The 20546-nt window shown below is 41.8% G+C and overlaps 1 protein-coding gene across 1 annotated transcript in view; it reads left to right on the forward strand.

Annotated features, from left to right (window-relative positions):
* Nucleotides 1–20546, forward strand: part of CNGB1 (cyclic nucleotide gated channel subunit beta 1) — a 1191945-nt gene that overhangs the window by 761967 nt on the left and 409432 nt on the right. Inside the window, 2 exon segments of the mRNA XM_078668834.1 lie at nt 1057–1207; nt 5579–5641. Coding sequence (XP_078524960.1) covers nt 1057–1207; nt 5579–5641 — 214 coding nt within the window.

Here is a 20546-nt window from a genome sequence, read left to right on the forward strand (position 1 = left end):
CTTGAATTTAATTATCTTTAACATCAAATCAGAACCTCTGGAAGGGATTAGAATTTTCCATATCTCCATATCATCTTCAACACAACAACATTCTTACTGTGATGTCTTAAAACTGATTTGCCAACAGTCAGTGATAATAGCAGGAAATTATTATAACAAGAACTGGACATACATGCCCATGATGCCCTCTGGCCCCATGGTACTCCAGCATTTGTATCAAATGGTTTCTTTCTCATGACATGAAGCTCCTTCCACTCCTCTGCTTTTCTGTCTGAGAAATTTTCACTGGAGACACTACCCTCTCTCGCAGAGATAAAGCAGTTTCAAACAATTTCTAGATCCCTCATTCTTTATAGCTCAGCAACAAAGTGCCTCACAATGTCCCCAGTGAATTTCAGCCTTGTGAGATACTTTAACCAGAGTCAGTTACCCCATATTAATTTAAAAGGCAGTGTAGATCAAAGTTATTGATGATTGGAGTAAGGATGCTGTGAATAGCTTGTGCTACTAGACACACTTTCATTGCTGACCAACCAGTGGACAGATGAATACACTGCCACCAAGCAATGTTATGACATTATTTCCATTCACAGTCTGATGCACACCCACATGTGACTGCAATTGTAATATGTCCTTTACAAAAAGTAGGGTGATAGTTGAATGAAAAGCAAAATCTACAAAACTCATGGGTAGATGTCCTGGAAAGCATGGGTCTGTGGTCATGAACAAAGTGGTTGAATATTTAAAGTGGAGAGTTAGTTCTCTGGCATCTCCTGAGCTGAGCCCTGGAGCCTGCAGAAAGTCCTGAACCTCCATTATGTGTCATTGGATGTCACAAAAATGAATACTGAAACCTATAACCCCTTGGTCCCACCTGGTTTCATTGTGAGCCCTGGAACAGCTAAGTAGGAACCCCAAATCTAGGACACAATTGTCTCAAATATCTCCATGGTGTTGTTGTACTTGAAATTTGTGGTTTTCTGGCACTGGATCACGTCTTAGCAGAGAATAGTGGTGCTCTACATATATCTACTGACAATGTTCTTTTTCCCAAAGAGCCCCATGGAAGCTGCCATCCAGCTGTCAATGTTGAAGATGTGGACTCTGTCACCGGTGTTGCTGACAGTGGAAAGTCAGGTGAACTCCAGCCACCTCCCTCTCCTTATCGAATGCTCACAGTACCAGGCCCATCATCCATTTTAAAGAGGTAAGAGTAACAAGGGTGTAACTGTGCATTCAAAAAGCGAAGGAGACAAGGAGAATACAAAGACCGCTCTATGGTGGATATTTCATCTCTTCTTGCTCTCCTTCAGTCCGTCTCATTCTGTTCTCTCTTCTGATAATTTCCCTCATTGTCTTGACTACTATCTCTCTCTTTTCTTTTTGCTCCCCACTTTCCTCCTTTTCTGATCATATTCTTTAAATCTGAACACAACGAGAAAAGGTCATTATGGCAGATATTTTCAGGACTGTAACCATGTAACCTCCTAACTTTATTGAGGTGCTGCCTGTGAATATGCAGGAGATGGTGTTGCTATATGTACAGATGTGAAGGAGATTGTGGTGCCCTATGCAAACATTCAGGAGGTGTGGTGAACTGTGTGTGGATTGCAGAAGAAGATATGATAATATGTGTGGATATATAGAAAATGGTTTGACTATATATAGATTTGCAAAAGATGGTGCTGTACATCGTTATGTGGTAGTGATACATGTATATACGTGTGTGTGTGTGTGTGTGTATATATTTTAGAGGGTGGTGCTATGTGGGGGTATGTTGTAGATCGTGCTAAATGCATATGCTGAGGAGATGATGCTCTGCTAAGCATGGATCCTCGGGCAGAAGATTTACTTTTCAAGAAATGTCCCATGTTTGCCCTTAGATGAAGGTCTTCCTCTATCCTTCCATATCAAAGATGTAATGGCAGCAATAATGTCACTCCCAGCACATAAAGCTCCCTGTCCTGATTCCCTCCCTGGGGATCTTTTCAGTTCAGAACCTTTGATCTGGGACACATATTTCCAGGTACTGTTTCATTCTATACTTGCAGATGGCCCGATCCCTAGTTCGTGGATGACTGCAGAGATTGTCCAGATTTACAAAAAAGGACCCAAAGAGGACCCTGGGAACTATAGGTCCATTAGCCTTATCGACACATTGCAGAAACGATTCTGCCGTCTCATATTGGACTGACTGCTTGACTGGGCAAAGGACAACTCTGTCTTCTCAGTGCTTCAGGCGGGTTTCAGAAACAGGGTCAATATGGTGGATCAAATGCTTCATTTGTGTGCCCTACATTGGAAAACAGTTTCACTAGACAAGGGCCATCTTTATGTGGTCTTTGTTGACCTGAAAACAGCTTTTGATTCTATCCCCAGGGCCAAGTTGTGGTAAGTTCTGGAAAAGAAGGGTGATCCCCATAACATTCTTTCTGTCCTTATCAGGTTGTATGCGCTCAATACTGCCAGAGTTAGGTATGGCAACTGTGGTGAGCTCACAGTCCCTTTTAAGTTTGAAACTGCTGTTCGGCAGGGCATTGCCCCGATACCGATATTGTTCACTCTTTATAGTAACGACTTAGTACACACACTTGAGTTACTTGGAAACGATGCACCCAAACTTGGCCCCCATATAAAATGTGATGGTACTTTTCGCAGATGACCTGCTTTTAATCTCTAAAAGCCTGCTTGGTCTGCAAGAACTAGTTGATCGCTTTTTAATTTTCTGTAGTGATCATGGTCTTGAACTAAACATCAATAAAACGAAATTTATGGCTTTTAATCCATATAAATCTGTTAGAGCAAGTATTTGGGTGCAGGGCATTGCTTTAGAAAAAGTGCAAGAGTTTGTGTATTTGGGGGTTTGCCTGAATCACGAAATGAGTTGGTCCTCTCATATCAAGAGATGTTCTCTAAAACTCCAACAAGACGCTGGTGCCGTAGTCAAACTGCACACACGTGGCCATGCTTATTCTCTAGAACCAGCGGTGGAGATCGACAACATCAAAGCGAAAAGCTCAGCCATGTATGGTGTAGAATTATGGAGACATGTTAAAAAGAATGATCTTGTTAAAACCTAAAAAAAGTTAGTGAGGAGCATTCTCAACATTCCTCAGAGTGCTCCTCACCTCCCCCAACTGCTGAACCTGGGAATTGTTCCTATAAACCAACTTATCAAATGTCGCCCTATCCTATACTGCCTTAGACTGTGGCACAAAGGAGAACTAGGATCCTATAGAACTGTGATTAAGGCTATCCTCATATCTCCTGGTTGTAAGCGGTTTACTTGGTTTGCTTATATTAAAGCCACATTTTACAAGATAGGCTTGCCTCTGCTCTGGTAAACCCCTGCCACGGCAAAACAAGTCCCTCGCTCCCTGGTCAAAAAACGACTGAAAGAGTTTTTGTGGTTGAGGGATCTGAAAGGTGTAAAAGCAGGTAGTCCCACTGACTATTTTCTAGACATCAAGCTGTCCCCCGCATATGAATCTTTTTTGGACATTCCCCAGGCTCCATTCCCCTGCAACTCTACTTTAAATGGAGGTACGGGGTCTTGCCATGAAACAGCTTCTGCATAAACAGGGGCACACAGTATTGTAGCTCTAAGGTGTGCCCCATATGCAAGTCAGTAGTAAAAACTCTGCATCGCTTTTCCTTTTTTTTCCCAGCCTACGATAGACCACAAAAACAATGACTGAGACCGCTGTGTAAGCTTTTGGGCTTCCGCCAATATGCCCACACACTACACAATCAGACACGAGAGAGGTAATTGTAGTTGGGGTGACAAAATATCTGCATGCTGCCTGGATTACATGCATACATACTGTCAAGCCCCAAGCAATGATGTCCAGTAGAGAACCTTCTTACATTATTTATACTCTAGATGCAGCTATTTCTCCTTTGAAATCTCCCCTCTTACTCTCTATTCTATTTCTCATTTCCTTTTTTTCTCTTCTCTGATCTTATTGTGAGACGAGGTTTTAAGAGATTCATGTTTTATGAGATGTTGAATATCTTGATGTTATTTATTTGTTTTTATCTAGTTACTTGTACTGTGTTTTATGTATCTGTGCATCTCAAATATATATATATACACACACACACAAATATGCAGTAGAGGGCGATGCTATGTGAAGATATGTTGTAGATTGTGCTAAAGGCATATGCTCAGGAGATGATTCTTTGCTAAACATCCTCGGGCGGAAGATGTACTTTGCAAAGTCACACCAGACATGTTAGTCCTACATACAGATATGCAAGAGATGATCATAAGTGCAGCTATATGTATAATTTTGCTTCACTTTGCAGATAGAAATACACTGGCGCCACCATGCGCAGTTATAAAGTAATTTAGGGCCAGATGTATCAAGATACCCTTTTGCGATTCTCAAATAGCGATTTTTAAGGAATCACTATTTGAGAATTGCAAAATGGTATGTATGTAGAAATTCGATATTTTTTAGCGATTTCTTAAAATTCCTTAATTGCGATTAGCAAATTGCTAATCGCAATTAAGGAATAATTTCCCATTCATTTCTATAGGCCAGGAGGCCCATAGGAAGGAATGGGAAATTATTCTCAATTTGCGATTCGTAATTTGCTAATGGCAAATTGAGAATAATTTCACGGGTGCAAGGGTGTCTTAAGGACACCCTGCTGCAGCCCTGAAATTGACATGTGTGCGCATATGGCCTACATACATTCCCTAAGGGCATGTATGAGCGTCACATGCCACCTTTACAAATTGCAAAAAGTGCATTTGTAAAAGAATTCGCAAATTACCACCAGCTACAAGTTGGTGGTAATTTGTGATTTCTTAGTGTGAATTCGCAAAACTTTCTTGTTTCTTACATACCATTTAAGGAATCGCAAAAGTAAGGAATCGCAAATTTCGCGATTCCTTAATTTTGCTATGCAATTTTTTTCATACATCTCATTTCCCGTTTTTTTGTCGCAAACGCTGCTATTTTGCGATTCACAGCGTTTGCGACAAAAAAAACACTTGATACATTTGCCCCTTAATAATATTGAAGTCACGTTGATTTGCTCATAATAATCAATAAAATCTATTTATTATAGGGGTTTTTAATTTTGCATGTTTTTACTATGTGACTCACTTTGAAAGGCGGGCGTCATGGGGCCTTATGAGTACTGTGGACAGGGGTGTCGGTCAAGTTTGTAAACATACAGAATTCTGAAACTTTGTGCTTGTCTTTGTAAGGTTGCACATGCATGTGTATTTGAGTTTACATCTACCTTCCTATGTATTTGAGGATTTCACTACCCATGTCATTTGGGCTTGAGTATGCTCATGTGCATGTTTCGGAAATCCTTAAAGACCTTCCTTTTCCCAAGAGACATATGAGTTCCGTTCCGAGGATCTTGGAAGCTAGTTGTGTGTATCAGCGCTGGGACGCTCTTGGGCAGCCATGCGCTTAAGAAATCTAATTCCATTCCATTCCATATGTGCCCTAGAGTTGTGCATGATGTCAATGTGGTAGGTGGTAGGTGAAGAGGCCAATCCTGGTTTCCATAGCCTACAGTCTTTGCCTTAATAGCATCTTTTTTGATCCTGTAGGAGCAAGGGTTTATCCCAGGAAGACAGCTTTGAGGATGCATCTGATTTACAGGCAGAAGACGGGTGAGTTAAATGCACTATTATATGGATTAAAAATGGTGACAGCCTGCTCCTTAAGTCAAAGTGTCAAAAAGTGACCGAAAAAGCACTAATAATTTCAGCACTTAATCCACTTTATTCACTTATTGTTTTCATCTTGTCTAGCTTTCATGTCTTTAGTCTGCACTCACACTGGCAAAACAAGCCGACTTTGATCTATTTCAGCTTCCTGGATGTATTTATGTCAGCACGCTGCAGTAGTCAGACAGTTCATAAATACCAACAACTCTTGAGAAAACTAAACCTGCAAAACATTCTTAGGTACCATCTAGGCCTTCATTACGAGTGGCAAAGCTGGGGATACAATAATGAGCTCACATTTTAAATTGCAGTTTTTTATCACCGATTACACGTTTTTAAAATGGGACACAACATGCAGATGTTGGTGCTTTGCGCACTAAAATCCAGGTTTACTGATATTTATCAGACCTTTTCCATCAGTAAAATATGACAGGTTTGACCTGCTGAAATTCACCTGTTGAAAATTGTGCTAATGTAGTACTTACTGTGAAACTCGAAATTCAAATTCCTGTGCAGAGGGGGAAATACAACCTCCTCTTATTGAGTGCCTAAGGAGTTCAGAAATTGAAATTACATGTCAGAAAAATGCCTTTATAAACACTATTTTATTATCACGAAACAACGTTCCCCAAATAAATGAAGATTTGGACTTGAATAGCAAAAAATTAATACATTTAAAACGATATATTAATATTCAAAAATACAAGCAAGCTTTCATTAACATCCACAATAGTGGACAGTAGGGCAAACGTGATATGATAGTTGTGCTTGGAAAATAGAAGTGATACATGTGAGTGAACAGTGTAACATTTATGCCACAATATAAATATTAACAAGGCAGCCCAATCAATTGTTGATAAAAAGAGAAAACGGGGTCTACATGCAATGTCGACAATGTTTAGATCATCAGGGCAGTCGTGATTAGACGCCTGAGATACATCTTAATACATAAATGCACCATCATAAAAGACATTCACAAAGAATGAAGAAAAAAAATGGAGTTACAAATAGGGAAAAGTTATGTCACAAATAAATGCGAATAAACAAATGATCAAGTGTGCTAACCATAAATAATTAGTGACTAAGAATGAGCATGTCCAAATAGAGAGCTTACCAATGTGCCATGGCATTTGACAATGTCACAATGTCAGTCCTCATAAAGGGTATGTATATGTAAGAAATTAACGTAAATAAGGAAACCATAACTGAATAGGGACAAGATGAATCGAGGAAATCAAAAAATAAAAGGTACCTGAAGAAAGTAGTGGTTTACCAGACAGGCTATAAACATACAAAAAAAGTAAAAGAAAAACAGAGAATGGGAAGCAAGGCTGTTGGGGCCCGTTGAATCTGGCAAAATAATGGAACAAAGGTTCAGCATACCTTCCGGTTGAAAATACGGCACTGAGAACCAAAGGTACCAGATGCTGAAGAGAAGGCAATTCCCCCGTTGAAAGGGACACACAGACAAACATCTGAGTTCTGAGAATGCGGCTCACAATCGACGCCAGAAGAAAGTGCATGCTCGAAGCATAGCAGTTGCAATAGAAATAGGCTCTGCCCAGTGGACTGCCATGATAATAAACATAGCGGAATTAACAAAAAAAGAGAATGCCAGCATTGGGCATAAAAAAAGAGCTAGGCTGGTGCCCTAAATAATTATAAAAACCAACAACAGACAATGCCGTGGCGAAAGCCTAAAAAGAGTGGAACTAAATGACTGAGGATAGATGCTAAAAGAGGACTCGTCGACCAAAAGAATCATCAGATTGCATTTAGGAGCACTGCATCGTAAATTAGAGAAAAAATAAACAATGTCTTGTAGCAAAAAAGGGGGAAAGTAAAAATGTTTAAAATTAATAAAAAACTAAAACATATAAACCAACAAGCAACACATGGCTATATTGAATACATCATGCCCTTAAAATACAAACAATTCGTATATAGCCATGTGCAGAAGTAGACCAATATTGTATCTTTTAACTGCAAGGTATACTAGACAGAGACCTATTTATTTCTAGAGCTAATTGTCACTACACTGAAGAGGTTGAGTCTTCCAGCTTGTTGAGACCCGTGTTCAGACTGTCCAAGCGAAGATCCATCTCAGCTCTTCTTTGTTCAAAAGGGGAGAGATACTTCTATCTCTGCCCAGTGGAGTTATAGCAGTGATTACTAGCTATCGCAGTTCATCTTCCGTTTTGTTGTGCTGTAAGAAACTTTCTACCAAAGGTGCAATCATGACCTTATACCTAAGGCGACTTCTATGTTGGTATATTCTGATGCTTGTCTTTTCTGTGGTTAGCCCGATGCATATAAGGTCACTAGGGCGTATGATAGCACAAAGCACATTGGTTGTATTACAATTAGAGAATTTTTTTTAGTTTCAATTCTTTATATCCAGTAGTTAATGCACAAACACTGCATTTGCCACAATTAATTCAGCTCACATTGATGAGAAATGTATTTCTTTTTTAATACATCTTTACCAACAAATTAAAGAAACTGCTTTTTGTTCATGGATAACCTCGAATCTAAGGTAAATTTGACAGATCATAATCCTTTCTACAGTCAGCTTGTAATGTGAAAATGATACATTGATGATATTTTCCTAATATGGTACGGAGAACAGATGAACTCTCTGAATACCTTAGTTGGTTAAATACTGACTGTAAAGGTCTGAAATGTACTTCATATTACAACAAATCTGAAATAGCATTCCTAAATTTGATAATTAAGACTGACAATGGGAAATTGTATAATGAATTGGTTTGTAAACCTACAGAGAGAAATAATCTCTTGACTTATTCTAGCAATCACCTCAGATTCTTATAGGACTCTCTTCCCTACTCACAATTTCTGAGAATTATAAGAAATTGTATGCACAAAAAAAATCTCTTTGAAGCAGAGAAATAGTCACAGAACTTATATCCAGAGGGTATCCTAGACGCTTAGTGAAAAGATCTTTGAAAAGTGCTTGGTATTGTCCAAGAAATGTGTTACTTACTCCTAAGGTTTAAATAAAGGAAATTAAAAAGCTGGTCTGTTACTACATTTTCACTGGTCTCGTACAAAGTAAAGAAATGTAGTTTGAAACAATGGAATCTAATAAATGCAGGTGACCTTACACTTGAGGCCTATTTTTGCATTTCGCAAAATAAAGGTATTAAGGGCCACTTAGTGCAGGAATCCCCTCCATGCCATAATACCATTTGTATGCTTCATGATCTCTGGGGTTAACACCAGTGAAGGGCTATTTTAAATGTGGCTAATATAGTGTTTGTGCATTCACTATTGAATCTAAAAAAAAAAAATTTTGAGGACGTCAAGTTTATCTTGAAACAATTCTCTAATTGTAATACAACCAATGTGGTTAATGCTATCATGTGCCCATGTGATCTTATATATATTGGGCAAACCACAGAAAAGATATGCACCAAAATATGCCTGCATAGGAGTTGCTTTAGGTGTAAGGTCATGACTGTACCACTGGAAGAACATTTCATACAGCACAGCCACACGGAAAATGAACTACAATGGCAAGTTATCTCTGTTGTACATCCACCGAGCAGAGGCGGAAGTGTGTCTCTCCTCTCGAACTAAGAAGAGCTGAACTGGATCCTACACTTGGATAGTCTGAACATGGGTCTCAACAAGCTGGAAGACTGAACCTCTTTGGTGTAGCGACAATTGGCTCCACAGATAAGTAAGAGGGTCTGTGCTATTATAGGTTACAATATAGGTCTACTACTGTACATGGCTATATACAAATTGTTTGTATTTTGAGGCCATAATGTATTTTGTGCCTCCATTGGTTGCCTTGCCATTTATATTTTTTCTTTTTTTTTAACATTTTTAACTTTTCCACTTTTTTTACTACAAGGTATTGCTTATTTTTTCATAATTTAAGATGGCGTGCTACCCAACGCAACATGATGAGTCTTTTGGTCCTCGAGTCCTCTTTTTGTGACCATTGCCAGTCACTTATTTCCACTGTTTTTAGGCTAGCGTTTAAGCATTGTCAATGTTTTTTTTTTAATTCTTTAGGACACCAGTCAAGCCATTTTGTAATGCCCATTGCCTGTATTCTCTTTTTTTGCCCATTCCTCTGTTTATTACCTTTATGGTCCACTGAGCAGAGCCTATTTCCATGGCAACTGCTATTCTCGGGCACGCACATTATTTTGGCATCAATTGTATGTAGCATTCGAGGAACTCGGATGTTTGTCCATGCTTCCATTGCAAACGCATGAATTGGCTTCTCTTGAGCACCAGTGCCCTTGGGTCCCGGCTCCGTAGTTTTCACTGAAAGTATGATAAACCCTTTCCCCACTATTTTGCTATCTAGATGCACTGGTCCGACTTGCTTGCTTCTCAATCTCTTTTTTTGTTTTACTTTTTTGTATGTTTATAGTTTGGTAAACCACTCCTGTCTTCAGGTACCTTTTATTTTTGGATTTCCTTTGACTCCTCTTGTCCCTGTCCTGTTAAGGTTTACTTATTTACACACTTTTTTTACATACACATACCCTTTATGAGGACTGATATTGTGACATTGTCACATGCCATGGCACATTGGTAAGATCTCTATTTGGACATATGTATGCTTATTCATTACTTTTGCATATTGTGATGTATAACTTTTCTCTGTTTGTAATTTATTATTTTTGTCTTCTTCTTTTTTGTCCTTATTCTTGTGAATGTCTTTTATGATTGTATATTTATGTATTAAGATGTATCTCAGGCAATTAATCACAACCGTCCTGATGATGATCTGCATATTTATGCAGGTTTGAAATGTAGTTGACATCGCATGCAGACCCAATTTTTAGCTTGGCTGCATCGCTATTATTTATATTGGGGCATATCTATTATACTGTTCATTCACATTTATCACTTCTGTTTGTCTGAGCACAACTATCACATCGTGTTTGCCTTACTGCCCACTATTATCGATGTTAATGAAAGTTTGCATGTATTTTTTAATATTAATATGTTATTTTAAATATATTTATTTTTTGCTACTCAAGTTCAGGTTATGGGTAGATCGTTGTTTCTTAAAAATATTATATACCCCAGGTCCCTATGTACCGTAGGTCTCCCTTGTTCTTCGTAGCATTGCAAAAGACTAAGCACATTCAAAAGATATTTTAGTGTTTTGGTCAGTTTACCCTAGAAGAATTCATGGCCTTTTTGATGGTTGTGCTATATGCAATACCCATGTTCTTGTATCTCACCTGATGTACCTTACATGGAATGTTTGCTTGCCAGAAAGATATGTTCTCTTGCTCTGTGTTTAGGGTGGTGTCTGGCTGCTACATGTTTCGGTCTTTGGTTTTTTCAAATGAGACAAGCTGGGAAGCTTAGAAATAATGAGTTTGAGTAACTTAGTCTTGTCTAGGTCAGGGGAATACACCTACCTGCATGTCAGATAAAGCAGGATGCTGAATAGGTTGCATAGCTTAAAACATATATTTATTAAATTGTGTTGACTTCTAGTTGAAGGTAATAGTTACACTTAGGCTTTTCATTGACATGGCCTAGGCAAGAGTCCATACTTGTTTGCTGAGGCAGTGAAAGAGGATTATTAAACTAGGTTGCTTCTTTTTAGGATTTCAGACTTTTCTAGATTTAATTGAATCTGATTCCTCACCATTTAGAGATATATAGTATGTAAGCACTTGGGTTTAATGGCTATATAATGCTGTCAACATTCTTGTACCATGTGAGGTCAAAGAGGTGGATATGTTACTAAAGGTCTCAGGTTGTTGCATGTTTCCTTTGAGAGCAGAGTGTAATTGACCAGTGGCCTTGAGTTATGAAGTTTACACAGTGAAGCTCCTAAGACTCCATACCACTAAGTTTAGGTACATACAGCCCAATGTTTTGGATTTTATTCTTCAATGTTAACTACATTGCAAAGTCTACCTTAAAATTGCATTCTTATGCAACACACTGTTGAACTTTAAATACTTTTTACTGTTGTTAGTACAACTGTTGTTCCCTGAATTTCTCAGGCCACACCTTCCTCCCAGTTTCCTGCTGTACTCGTTCTTTACCTGCTTCTGGTGTGGATACAATGGCTGCATCTTCCTTTTTTACAGCTCTACATATAGGGACCCTGAACAGTGATCCCTAGCCGGGAGGCTGGTGTGCACTGTTTCTCCAGGTGGCCCATGCCAGATTAACTTCTAGAAGCTCCTGGATTCTGTGGCCATCATTGTTGGTTTGTTAAGGCCAGAGCATGGAGTGCAGACTTTGGGACATACATCTACACACCAAAAATCATGAGCCATGATAGCACCTCTTAGTCCTTGTAATGGGCTGTTCAATTCAAAGATAGTGCATTGCTCTTTGATCTTTTTTTAAATTTCCTGACACCTGACATTTTAGAAGTATTGCTGCAGCTGCCAGCAGAGAAAAACAATCTCGCAATATTTAAATTTCCTTTATCTTGGAAGATTGTCCCCTCATTTCCTTATTTTTTGTGCTCTGCTTGACTCTTGCTCATTCTGGAGTTCTTTACTGTTTCTTGGACAATGTGCCTTGAGCTGTTTTCCAGTACTGATAAATCTGTTGTTTCTAAATGGCTAGTTCTGCTGCTTTAACTGGATTTTTGTCACAACTTTGTTTTTGGTGCACCTGGAGGTATTTTAAGCCTGACAGGCTTTTTCCTTCACTCTGCTAAAAAATTACACCTTTTCAGGGACAGTATCAAGGTGAACATCCATTTACCAGTGAACTGACATAGTTGCTGACGGAAACCATAGCCATTTCCTTATACACTCGCAGGAAGGAGAAGGAGCAATCATTGCCACAAACCTCAATAGATAGCAGTAGAAACATTTTTCTAGAACTGGGTTCACCTTGGACTCATGCTAATGCCTGGTAGATGGCATAAAAGTACAATGATACGTTTCACATTTATATAACTATAAGACCTTATTAACCCAATCATTAATGTCAATAGTGTTGAACCGTTTTTTGACCTCCAGTCCTTGAGCAAGTTTTATCAATGGTGACGCTAAACTAATTTCTTTAAAGCTTGGTGGTTTGTTTTACATTCTGTCCTTCTCAGTTTGCAGAACAAATGCCTAATGTACGGTATTCCATTATTAGATTAACCAGAGCAACAATAATCTGATAGGGAATTCCAGATGCAATTTACTCACCTTAGAATATTTCCAGGCATCAGACAGGACCCGGACCAGATGTCGTTCAGTACCACGTCAGCAGCGTCCTCACCTGAGGTGACGTGTGTGGTACCTACATAGGCGCCACCTTAGCGTGCTGACGTCAGTTCCTTCCTTTCCACTCCAGATAGCTCTGATCTGGTCTGAGATACCCTCAGTCAATTTTTGACTGGCTTTTTTTAATGTTTTGTCGAATGTTCTTGATATTTTCTCTCAGTGGGAGGTCATGTCACCCGCGAAACCAACTGGTTTCAAACCATATGGGGCCTGTCACAGACAAATGTTGTGACAGGACTCCCACTTGCTGTGTTTGTGGTGCTTGGATCAATACTCCAAGACCTGTGAGAACTGCAGCACCATGCATTCTAAGGCTCTGAGGGAGCACTCCCTCAAACTCCTCGCTGCCCAAAGTCAGTCGACTCCACGACGCTTGACACTTGAAGTCCGGTTCATGTGGAAGGTCACAGGACCGTTCACAGAGCCCTTCCGAATGGACTTTGTCACACTCTAAACCATCAGGGAAGTCCCAGAAGCACAAGAAGTCAAGGACGTCAAAGAGGTCTTTGACTTTGCCGCATCCGTCGAAGTCTTTCGATGAGACGTGGGAACATCAGCATCCCAGGCCTGTGAGTCAGCAGAAACCTGAACCAGAGTCTGCTCTGCGCTTCTCTGATCTTCCCATAGCTGGAGTGATCCCCACCCATCTGAAGCAGGTTTATGAGGTGATGCACCTTAAATATGGGTGGGCCAGCCCCTCTGGAGCACCTTCGGGCCGTAAGAGCGCGGAAGCAGCGGCGGGTTCTTCTCAGCACCAGTTGGGTCACATGGATGCCTTGCTGGATCCAAAGTGGAGCTAACAGCGAAACTGAGACCTTCCTCAATGCCTGCTCCAGTGTCAATGTCCCCAGTGCCCCTAGGTGGCACCACCCCATCGTTATTTCCTACTCTGACATAGAGCGGAATGGGCATCTTCCAATGCTGACATGGTCCATGCTTCGGAGAGTGGAGCTAGTGCTTTATTTATTTGATAGGCCTGGAGAGGAAGACGAATGTGAAAAGTTTCTGGACCCTTTTGGTTACCATATCCCAGAAGAAGAACAGGAACAGGATAACTGGTATGAGAAACTAGTGGAGACCAGTGGGTTAGACACCTCACCCAACACTGTTCTTGTCTCTCCTTCTGCTGTGGCTACGGAGGAGAGACCCTCTTTTGCAATGATGGTGCTTAGGGCGGCTGAGGTCTTGAACCTTCAGTTGCCAACTGCAGCAGTCAAGATGGGCGCCTTGACAGAGGTGCTTCCGCTGGGATTCTCCCCTTCTGAACACCTACTCCCTTTCAATGAAGCCCTTACAGAGGTCCTATGTGGGTCCCGGTTAAAGCCCTGCACAGGGGCCCAAGACTCCACATCCAGAATGAACCCTAGCATGTTCCCTACCATGCCACTGAATCGGGAATTCAATAGGCTGAATAACTTTAGCAAGAAAATGTTCTCTTCCTCCAGCCTAGCACTGCGGTCAGTAAACACAGCCTGCCTACTGTGTCATTATTCCCATGTGATATGGGACTTGGTTGCACAAACGTTGCCTATGGTCTTGGAGAAGGCCCGAGCCATACTCACCCATGCTATTGCTGAAGGGCGAGATGCAGCAATGTTCACCTTAAGGTGTGGTCTGGACATGACCAGCTAGCTGTGCACAGTGATTTCATAGTCGGTGGCCTTGTGAAGCCAAGCCTGGATTTTAAGAGGGTGTTGAGGCTTCCCTCATGGACATGCCCTTTGATGGCTCTCACCTATTTAGAAAGAAGGCAAATTCAGTGCTGAAATGCTTTAAGGGCAACAGAGCTACAGTCAGGTCTTGGGCTTGTCAATGGCCCCTTGCCAATGCTAATCCGCCTTCTGCCCCTTTTGTGGTCACTGCAGGGGTCTCCAGCCATGCTCATAGCCTCCCAGTCACCAGAGCCAGCATGCTACACAGCCTTTTCATGGCAAAGGGCATAGGTCCCTTAGACAACATGGGACAGGCAGCCCACAATCTATTCAGACCACCATCTTCAGCCAGCTGATGCCTCCAAGCCTCTTTAGCATGCCCTCCACCTATCATCGGCACGAAGTGGGAGGCAGGATATACCGTTACCTGCCCCACTGGCGGTCACTGACATCAGACCGCTTGGTACTCAAGATCATCTAAAGGAGCTACTTTCTCCCCCTTGTGACTACCCCACCACTCATGCCACCCACTTATGATTGGCTGACCAAGTACCATCTCACTTTGCTCCATCAAGAAGTGCAAACTCTCTTTGCCAAGGGAGCCATAGAAAGAGTGCCTGCATCAAAAGTAGGTTTCCGTTGTTATTCCTGCTTTCTGGTGCTAAAGAAGGACAGAAGACTTCGTCCTATCCTCCTATCCTAGACCTGTGTCCTCAACTTCTTAAAAAATGAGAAGTTAAAAATACTCACAGTCACCCTAAGTTCTGCCTGCCCGAGACTGGATAATAGGACTGGACTTGCAGGATGCATATTTCCACATCCCCGTCATGCCTGCCCACAGACGTTACCTGCAGTTCAAGGTGGGCCAAGAGCCCGTTCAGTTTACTGTGCTCCCTTTCAGCCTTACTAGAGCACCTTGGATGTTCATGAAAGTGATGGCAGTGGTTGCAGCTCTTCTAAGGAGGTCGGGGGCGCCAATCTTACCCTGCTTCGATGATTTGTTGTTGAAGGTGGGCTCGCCCCAGACAGTCATCTCCCACCTTCAACCTAGGAACCTCCTGAACTCTCTGGGGTTTACTATCAACATGCGGAAATCACACCTAACTCCTTAATCAGAGCCGTCCTTAACACAGTGCAGTTTTGGGCCTATCCTTCCGAGTGGCGAGTCCAGGATATTCAGGCTTTGATTCCAATGTTTTAGCCTCTATCGCGTATTTCTATGAGACTGACACAGCTGTTGGGCATCATGGCCTCCTGCATCCTGCTGGTTATTCATGCCAATTGGCATTTCCGGGCTCTACTAGGGGACCTGAAGTTTAAGTGGGCACAGTATCAGGGAAATCTCCCTTTCCCAACTGGAACTAACTCTAGTGACACATGTGCCAGTTCTGGGCTGAGGTAGCTAGCTGGTATAGGTGGAGATCAGAGGACTCTGGTCTCCAGCAGAGTCCGAGCTCCATATCAACTCTTTGGAGCTCCAAGTGATTGGCTTGGCATTGAAAAGCTTTTCTTCCTTTAATCAAGGGAAGACTGGTACAGGTGTTCATGGACAACACCAACAACATATGGTACTGCAACAAACAGGGTGGGGTCGTGGACACTTTATTCAGAGGCTCTGCGTCACTGGACATGGCTCGAATGTTAGGGCATTTCTCTGTTTGTTCAGCCACTGGTGGGTTCTCTGAACAACAGAGTGGACAAACTCAGCCGAAGATGCCTAGCGGATCACAAATGGTGGCTTCATCTAGAGGTGGTGCAAGGTCTCTAGGCTCTTGACATTAAAACCTGCATTTTTAGTGACCATATCATCATCCAGGATGGCCATAGAATTGCAGGCACTCTCTGTGTACCCTACTTACACTTTGAACTGATAATGTTGACCAGACACCATAAAACAAAGATATTTCCTGTATTTCTTGCAAATGCGTATATTGAAATATGCATCCTTCAAGTCTATTGAACTTACAAAATCTCTGTTTCTTATAAACGGAAGAATGTGCTACAATTTGACCATGTGGAAACTCTGTTTCCTTATACATTTGTTCAGTGCCCTTAAATCCAATATTAGATGCCATTCTCCAGATGTCTTTAAAATGAGAAAGTACCTCAAGTAGAATCCTTTGTGTACTTCCTCCACCGGTACTCTTTTGATAGCCTTTTCCTTTAATAACTTTGCAAACTCTCTTAATTGTCCATGCCTTTTTTTTATTGGCGGAACTGTAGGTGGTTCCTCAACAAATTCTAGAACGTTATCTTTCTCTACAATTTCCAGTACAAATATCCAAACTGTTGGTATGTGCTACCAACTTGAAAAATAAAACTGCATCCTTGCTCCGAATGGCAGCTGAATGTTGAATGCACCCTTCTTCAGGAAAACATGATCTTCCTCCTTTGCCCTCAAACCTTGAGGTCTGACTTCCTTTCCTTATTCTTCCTTGACTCTGTCTGTAGCCTTGTCCTCTTTGTTACTGCTGCCTTGCCTACTGTTCATATGAACTGTACTGAACACTTCTTGTTGCCCTTGCTGAAAAAATTGTATTTTAAATCCTCTCTAGGGCTGCCTACTTTGTAGCATACCCAGTGAACATGCCGTCTCTGTGTCTTCCATAATTGCTTGAAGGACCTCATCCACTTTCCTTAATTATCTGTATCACTGCTATCATTATTATTGCCACTAAATGTGATCCTACTCCACCATCTTGCTCTCCATTTTGCTCATCCTAAGCCACTTGTTCAGGATTCACATTCTCTGACATTGTTAGGTTTCCCTGGATTTCCTGGGTTTGTGTATCTCCTGGCTGCAGAATTGATGGCTGAGGAGTCTTTGTTAGTTCCGACTCCTACCCCTTCTGTGCTGACCGAGATGGAAGTCTTTTGAAAAAACCTTCAATCATATCTTGCAATGATGTTAATATGCACATTGGTACCTGAACTAACTTTCCTGATGCATACATTCTTTGAACCTTTCTTTCGGCTGTACACCACCTCATCATCAATGTATTGAATATTTAAGTACCCTGGATGAGTTGCCCTTCCCTCTTCCTCAAAACTATCTTCACTAAAGAATGCTTCCATATGAAACAGATCAAGCTGAGTCTAAAAATATTACTGCTATCAAATTGCATGTCCATTCCTCGTGCCTGGACCTCTTGTCTAAAAGATGTGCTCTTCAATCAGCCATACCTCTGCATGACCGTTGCATTCCCAACCTGCCTAAATGTGCAAGTTGAAGCATCCAAGGCCACATATATTAAGGAAGCAAACGCTAGTTCATCATCTCACAATATTGGCTTATCTTTTTTATCTTCCTCTGGCACTTTATTCTAGAAATGGTGCCATGTCTCTCCATAATTACCTGTCATGTCGTGCTACAATTGTAGATGAATCAGCTATCTTAACTGCATCTGTAGTCAGCACATTAACTATTTTCCACAAAGAATCCAATTTAGGACCTTCCTTGTCTGTTGGAGCTGTGCAAATAGGGTTCAATCTTGTGAATCTATGAAAGATCCAGTGCTGGAGAACATATGTTTCCTTCAACGCCATTCATTATGCCTTAGTGGGACCTCAATCCTGTCCTCACCTTTCTCATGTGTGCACCGTTATAGCCTCTGCACAATTGCCCTTTTTAGACTATTGACCTGAAAAACTGCCTTTTTAGTGGACATAACATCATCCTTGAGTCAGAGAATTGCAGGCACTCTTCTCACTCTCCATATACCACCTTCTATCCGGACAAGCTGGTTCTCTCGACACGTGCTCCTTCCTTTGGAATGCTGTGACTCCATTCCATGTAGTCCAGAACATCACCATGCCTACCTTCTTTGCTCCACCTCATCCCACCAAAGGTGAGGAGAGACTCCACTGCCTGGACCCAAAAAGAGCGTTGTCATGCTACCTTGACCACACAAAAGAACTTCGGGTGGACGATCAACTCTTCGTGGGCTATGCAGGAGCAAAAAAAGGGAAGGAAGTGCAGAAAAGGACCATCTTGTAATGAATTGTTCTCTGCATTAGGATCTGCTATGCATTGGCCAAGAAGCAACCCCCTGAGGGCTTGCAAGCTCACTTCACCAGACCCAAGGCTGCGACCACTGTGTTAGCATATGGCGTTCCAGTCAATTCTAAGGTAAGGAATCTGCAGGTGGAATTCTCTATCAGATGAGCAAGTTACTTACCTTTTGGAACACCTTTTCTGGTAAAGACTCTATCTAGCCACAGATTCCTTACCAACCCTCCCATCCTCCAAGCTATGCAAACTGATTATGGTGTATGGAACACCCTTTTCAGGTCCTTAGTTTGCCACACCAGTAGTCAGTGCTCATCATGGATCCGCGCTCCTGGCATGGAAAGTTGTGAAAGTAACTGATGTAAGCACACCGAGGCGGCACCTTTATAGCTAGCGCTCATGTGACTTCCAGTGCAGATGACGTGGAACTGAGCAACGCCACATACTGGCACACAGGAGTACTGCTTGAAAATCTTCTGGATCCAGTCTGATGCCTGGGGATATGCTAAGGTAAGGAATCTGATGCTAGATAGAGTCTCTACCAGATAAGGCATTACTGAAGGTAAGTAACTTGATCGTCATGGCCACACCCATTGTTGCTCCTTCAGGTCCTTGCCTAAATGTAAATGTAAATGTCATGGTACTTATAGAGCGCACTGTCACCAGACGGTCACCTTGCGGTGTCGCCTATTCGGCTTCCTGGCGTTGATACTCATACCGCTGTGGAACCCCTCCTGGCTTTCCCTGTGAAGTGTCCACTCCTGGGCACCCCCACGGTGAAGCCAGGCATCCTTAGCGCTGTTGGGGCCGGTGCGGAGGCTAAGCAAGCTATTGCCCAGAGTTTCAGCGTGGGGCCCGTGATTACAATAGGCACCGAGGCGAGAATTAACAGGTCCGAGGAAATTGAGCCCGAGACCCTGCCGAGGCGGGAATTGAACCCTGGTCCCTGGCCAGAACTCTGCATCAGGGTCTGCCGCTCTAACCATTGAGCCACACTCCTCCTTGCTCAAACATCTATGTAACTTTATTGGCTGACTTTAAACTAATATTTCAAAGACCCAACCATAAGCATTCTCCTGAAAAAGAGCTTTTTTACATACACCATGGAGTTATGGACATCATGTCCTATGCTATGTGCTTTAAAAACAACTTGGGTCAGATAAACTGAGATGACTTATTTCAGATGACCAAATGGTCGCAGGACTATTGCATCATAGCCCTCTCACCCTGGGCACAAGAAAATTGCTGGATCTCCAGCTCTGGCAATTCAAACGTGACTTCGTTGTAGTTGTATGCTTTCGAATTTATTTTTCATCATAATCCAATTTTTTCATGTTAAATTCACATGTTAAATATCTCCTTTTACATCAATTGTTTTGTTCCCAAATAAATCATATCCAATGCATTTCGGTGCATCTAGCACCTTCATCAGGGAAACCTGTTGATTAATAAAACAGAACTTGCTTTAGCCTGCACTTTTTCGTATAATTCACGATATTAAACATTGTTAGCGACTTTATTTACTGACTGCGTTATGGTTCAAATGCGTGGCTTAGCATGATGCGTGCTGGCGTATAAACCAACAACTCTATGAGATGTTTAACAAAGTTCGGATGGATTCATGGGCGTCTGTGTCATGAGTGCGTGCTTATGGTTCGATATTGCAATGGAACACAGCTGATGGTGTCTCGCTTTAATGTTACCGTAAAGGTTCTTGGGCCGCTCAATCGCTAGCAAATGCTTAAATATGCTGAAGTTACACTGAACTTGCGAGACGCGGCTTGCATTAACATTTTGCTCGTACTTTAAACGCTCACCTTGTGAACTTTGTAAACTGCTAAGGTGCTCCGCTTACGCGAACTCTGCGCTGCATCTTCTAATGGCGCCGGGGTCAAACGTGTACGTTTTTCTACCGGCTGCTTAGCGCAAGCGCATTGCTG

This window comes from Lissotriton helveticus, chromosome 12 (genome assembly GCF_964261635.1).
Source record: "Lissotriton helveticus chromosome 12, aLisHel1.1, whole genome shotgun sequence".
NCBI classification, from domain to species: domain Eukaryota; kingdom Metazoa; phylum Chordata; class Amphibia; order Caudata; family Salamandridae; genus Lissotriton; species Lissotriton helveticus.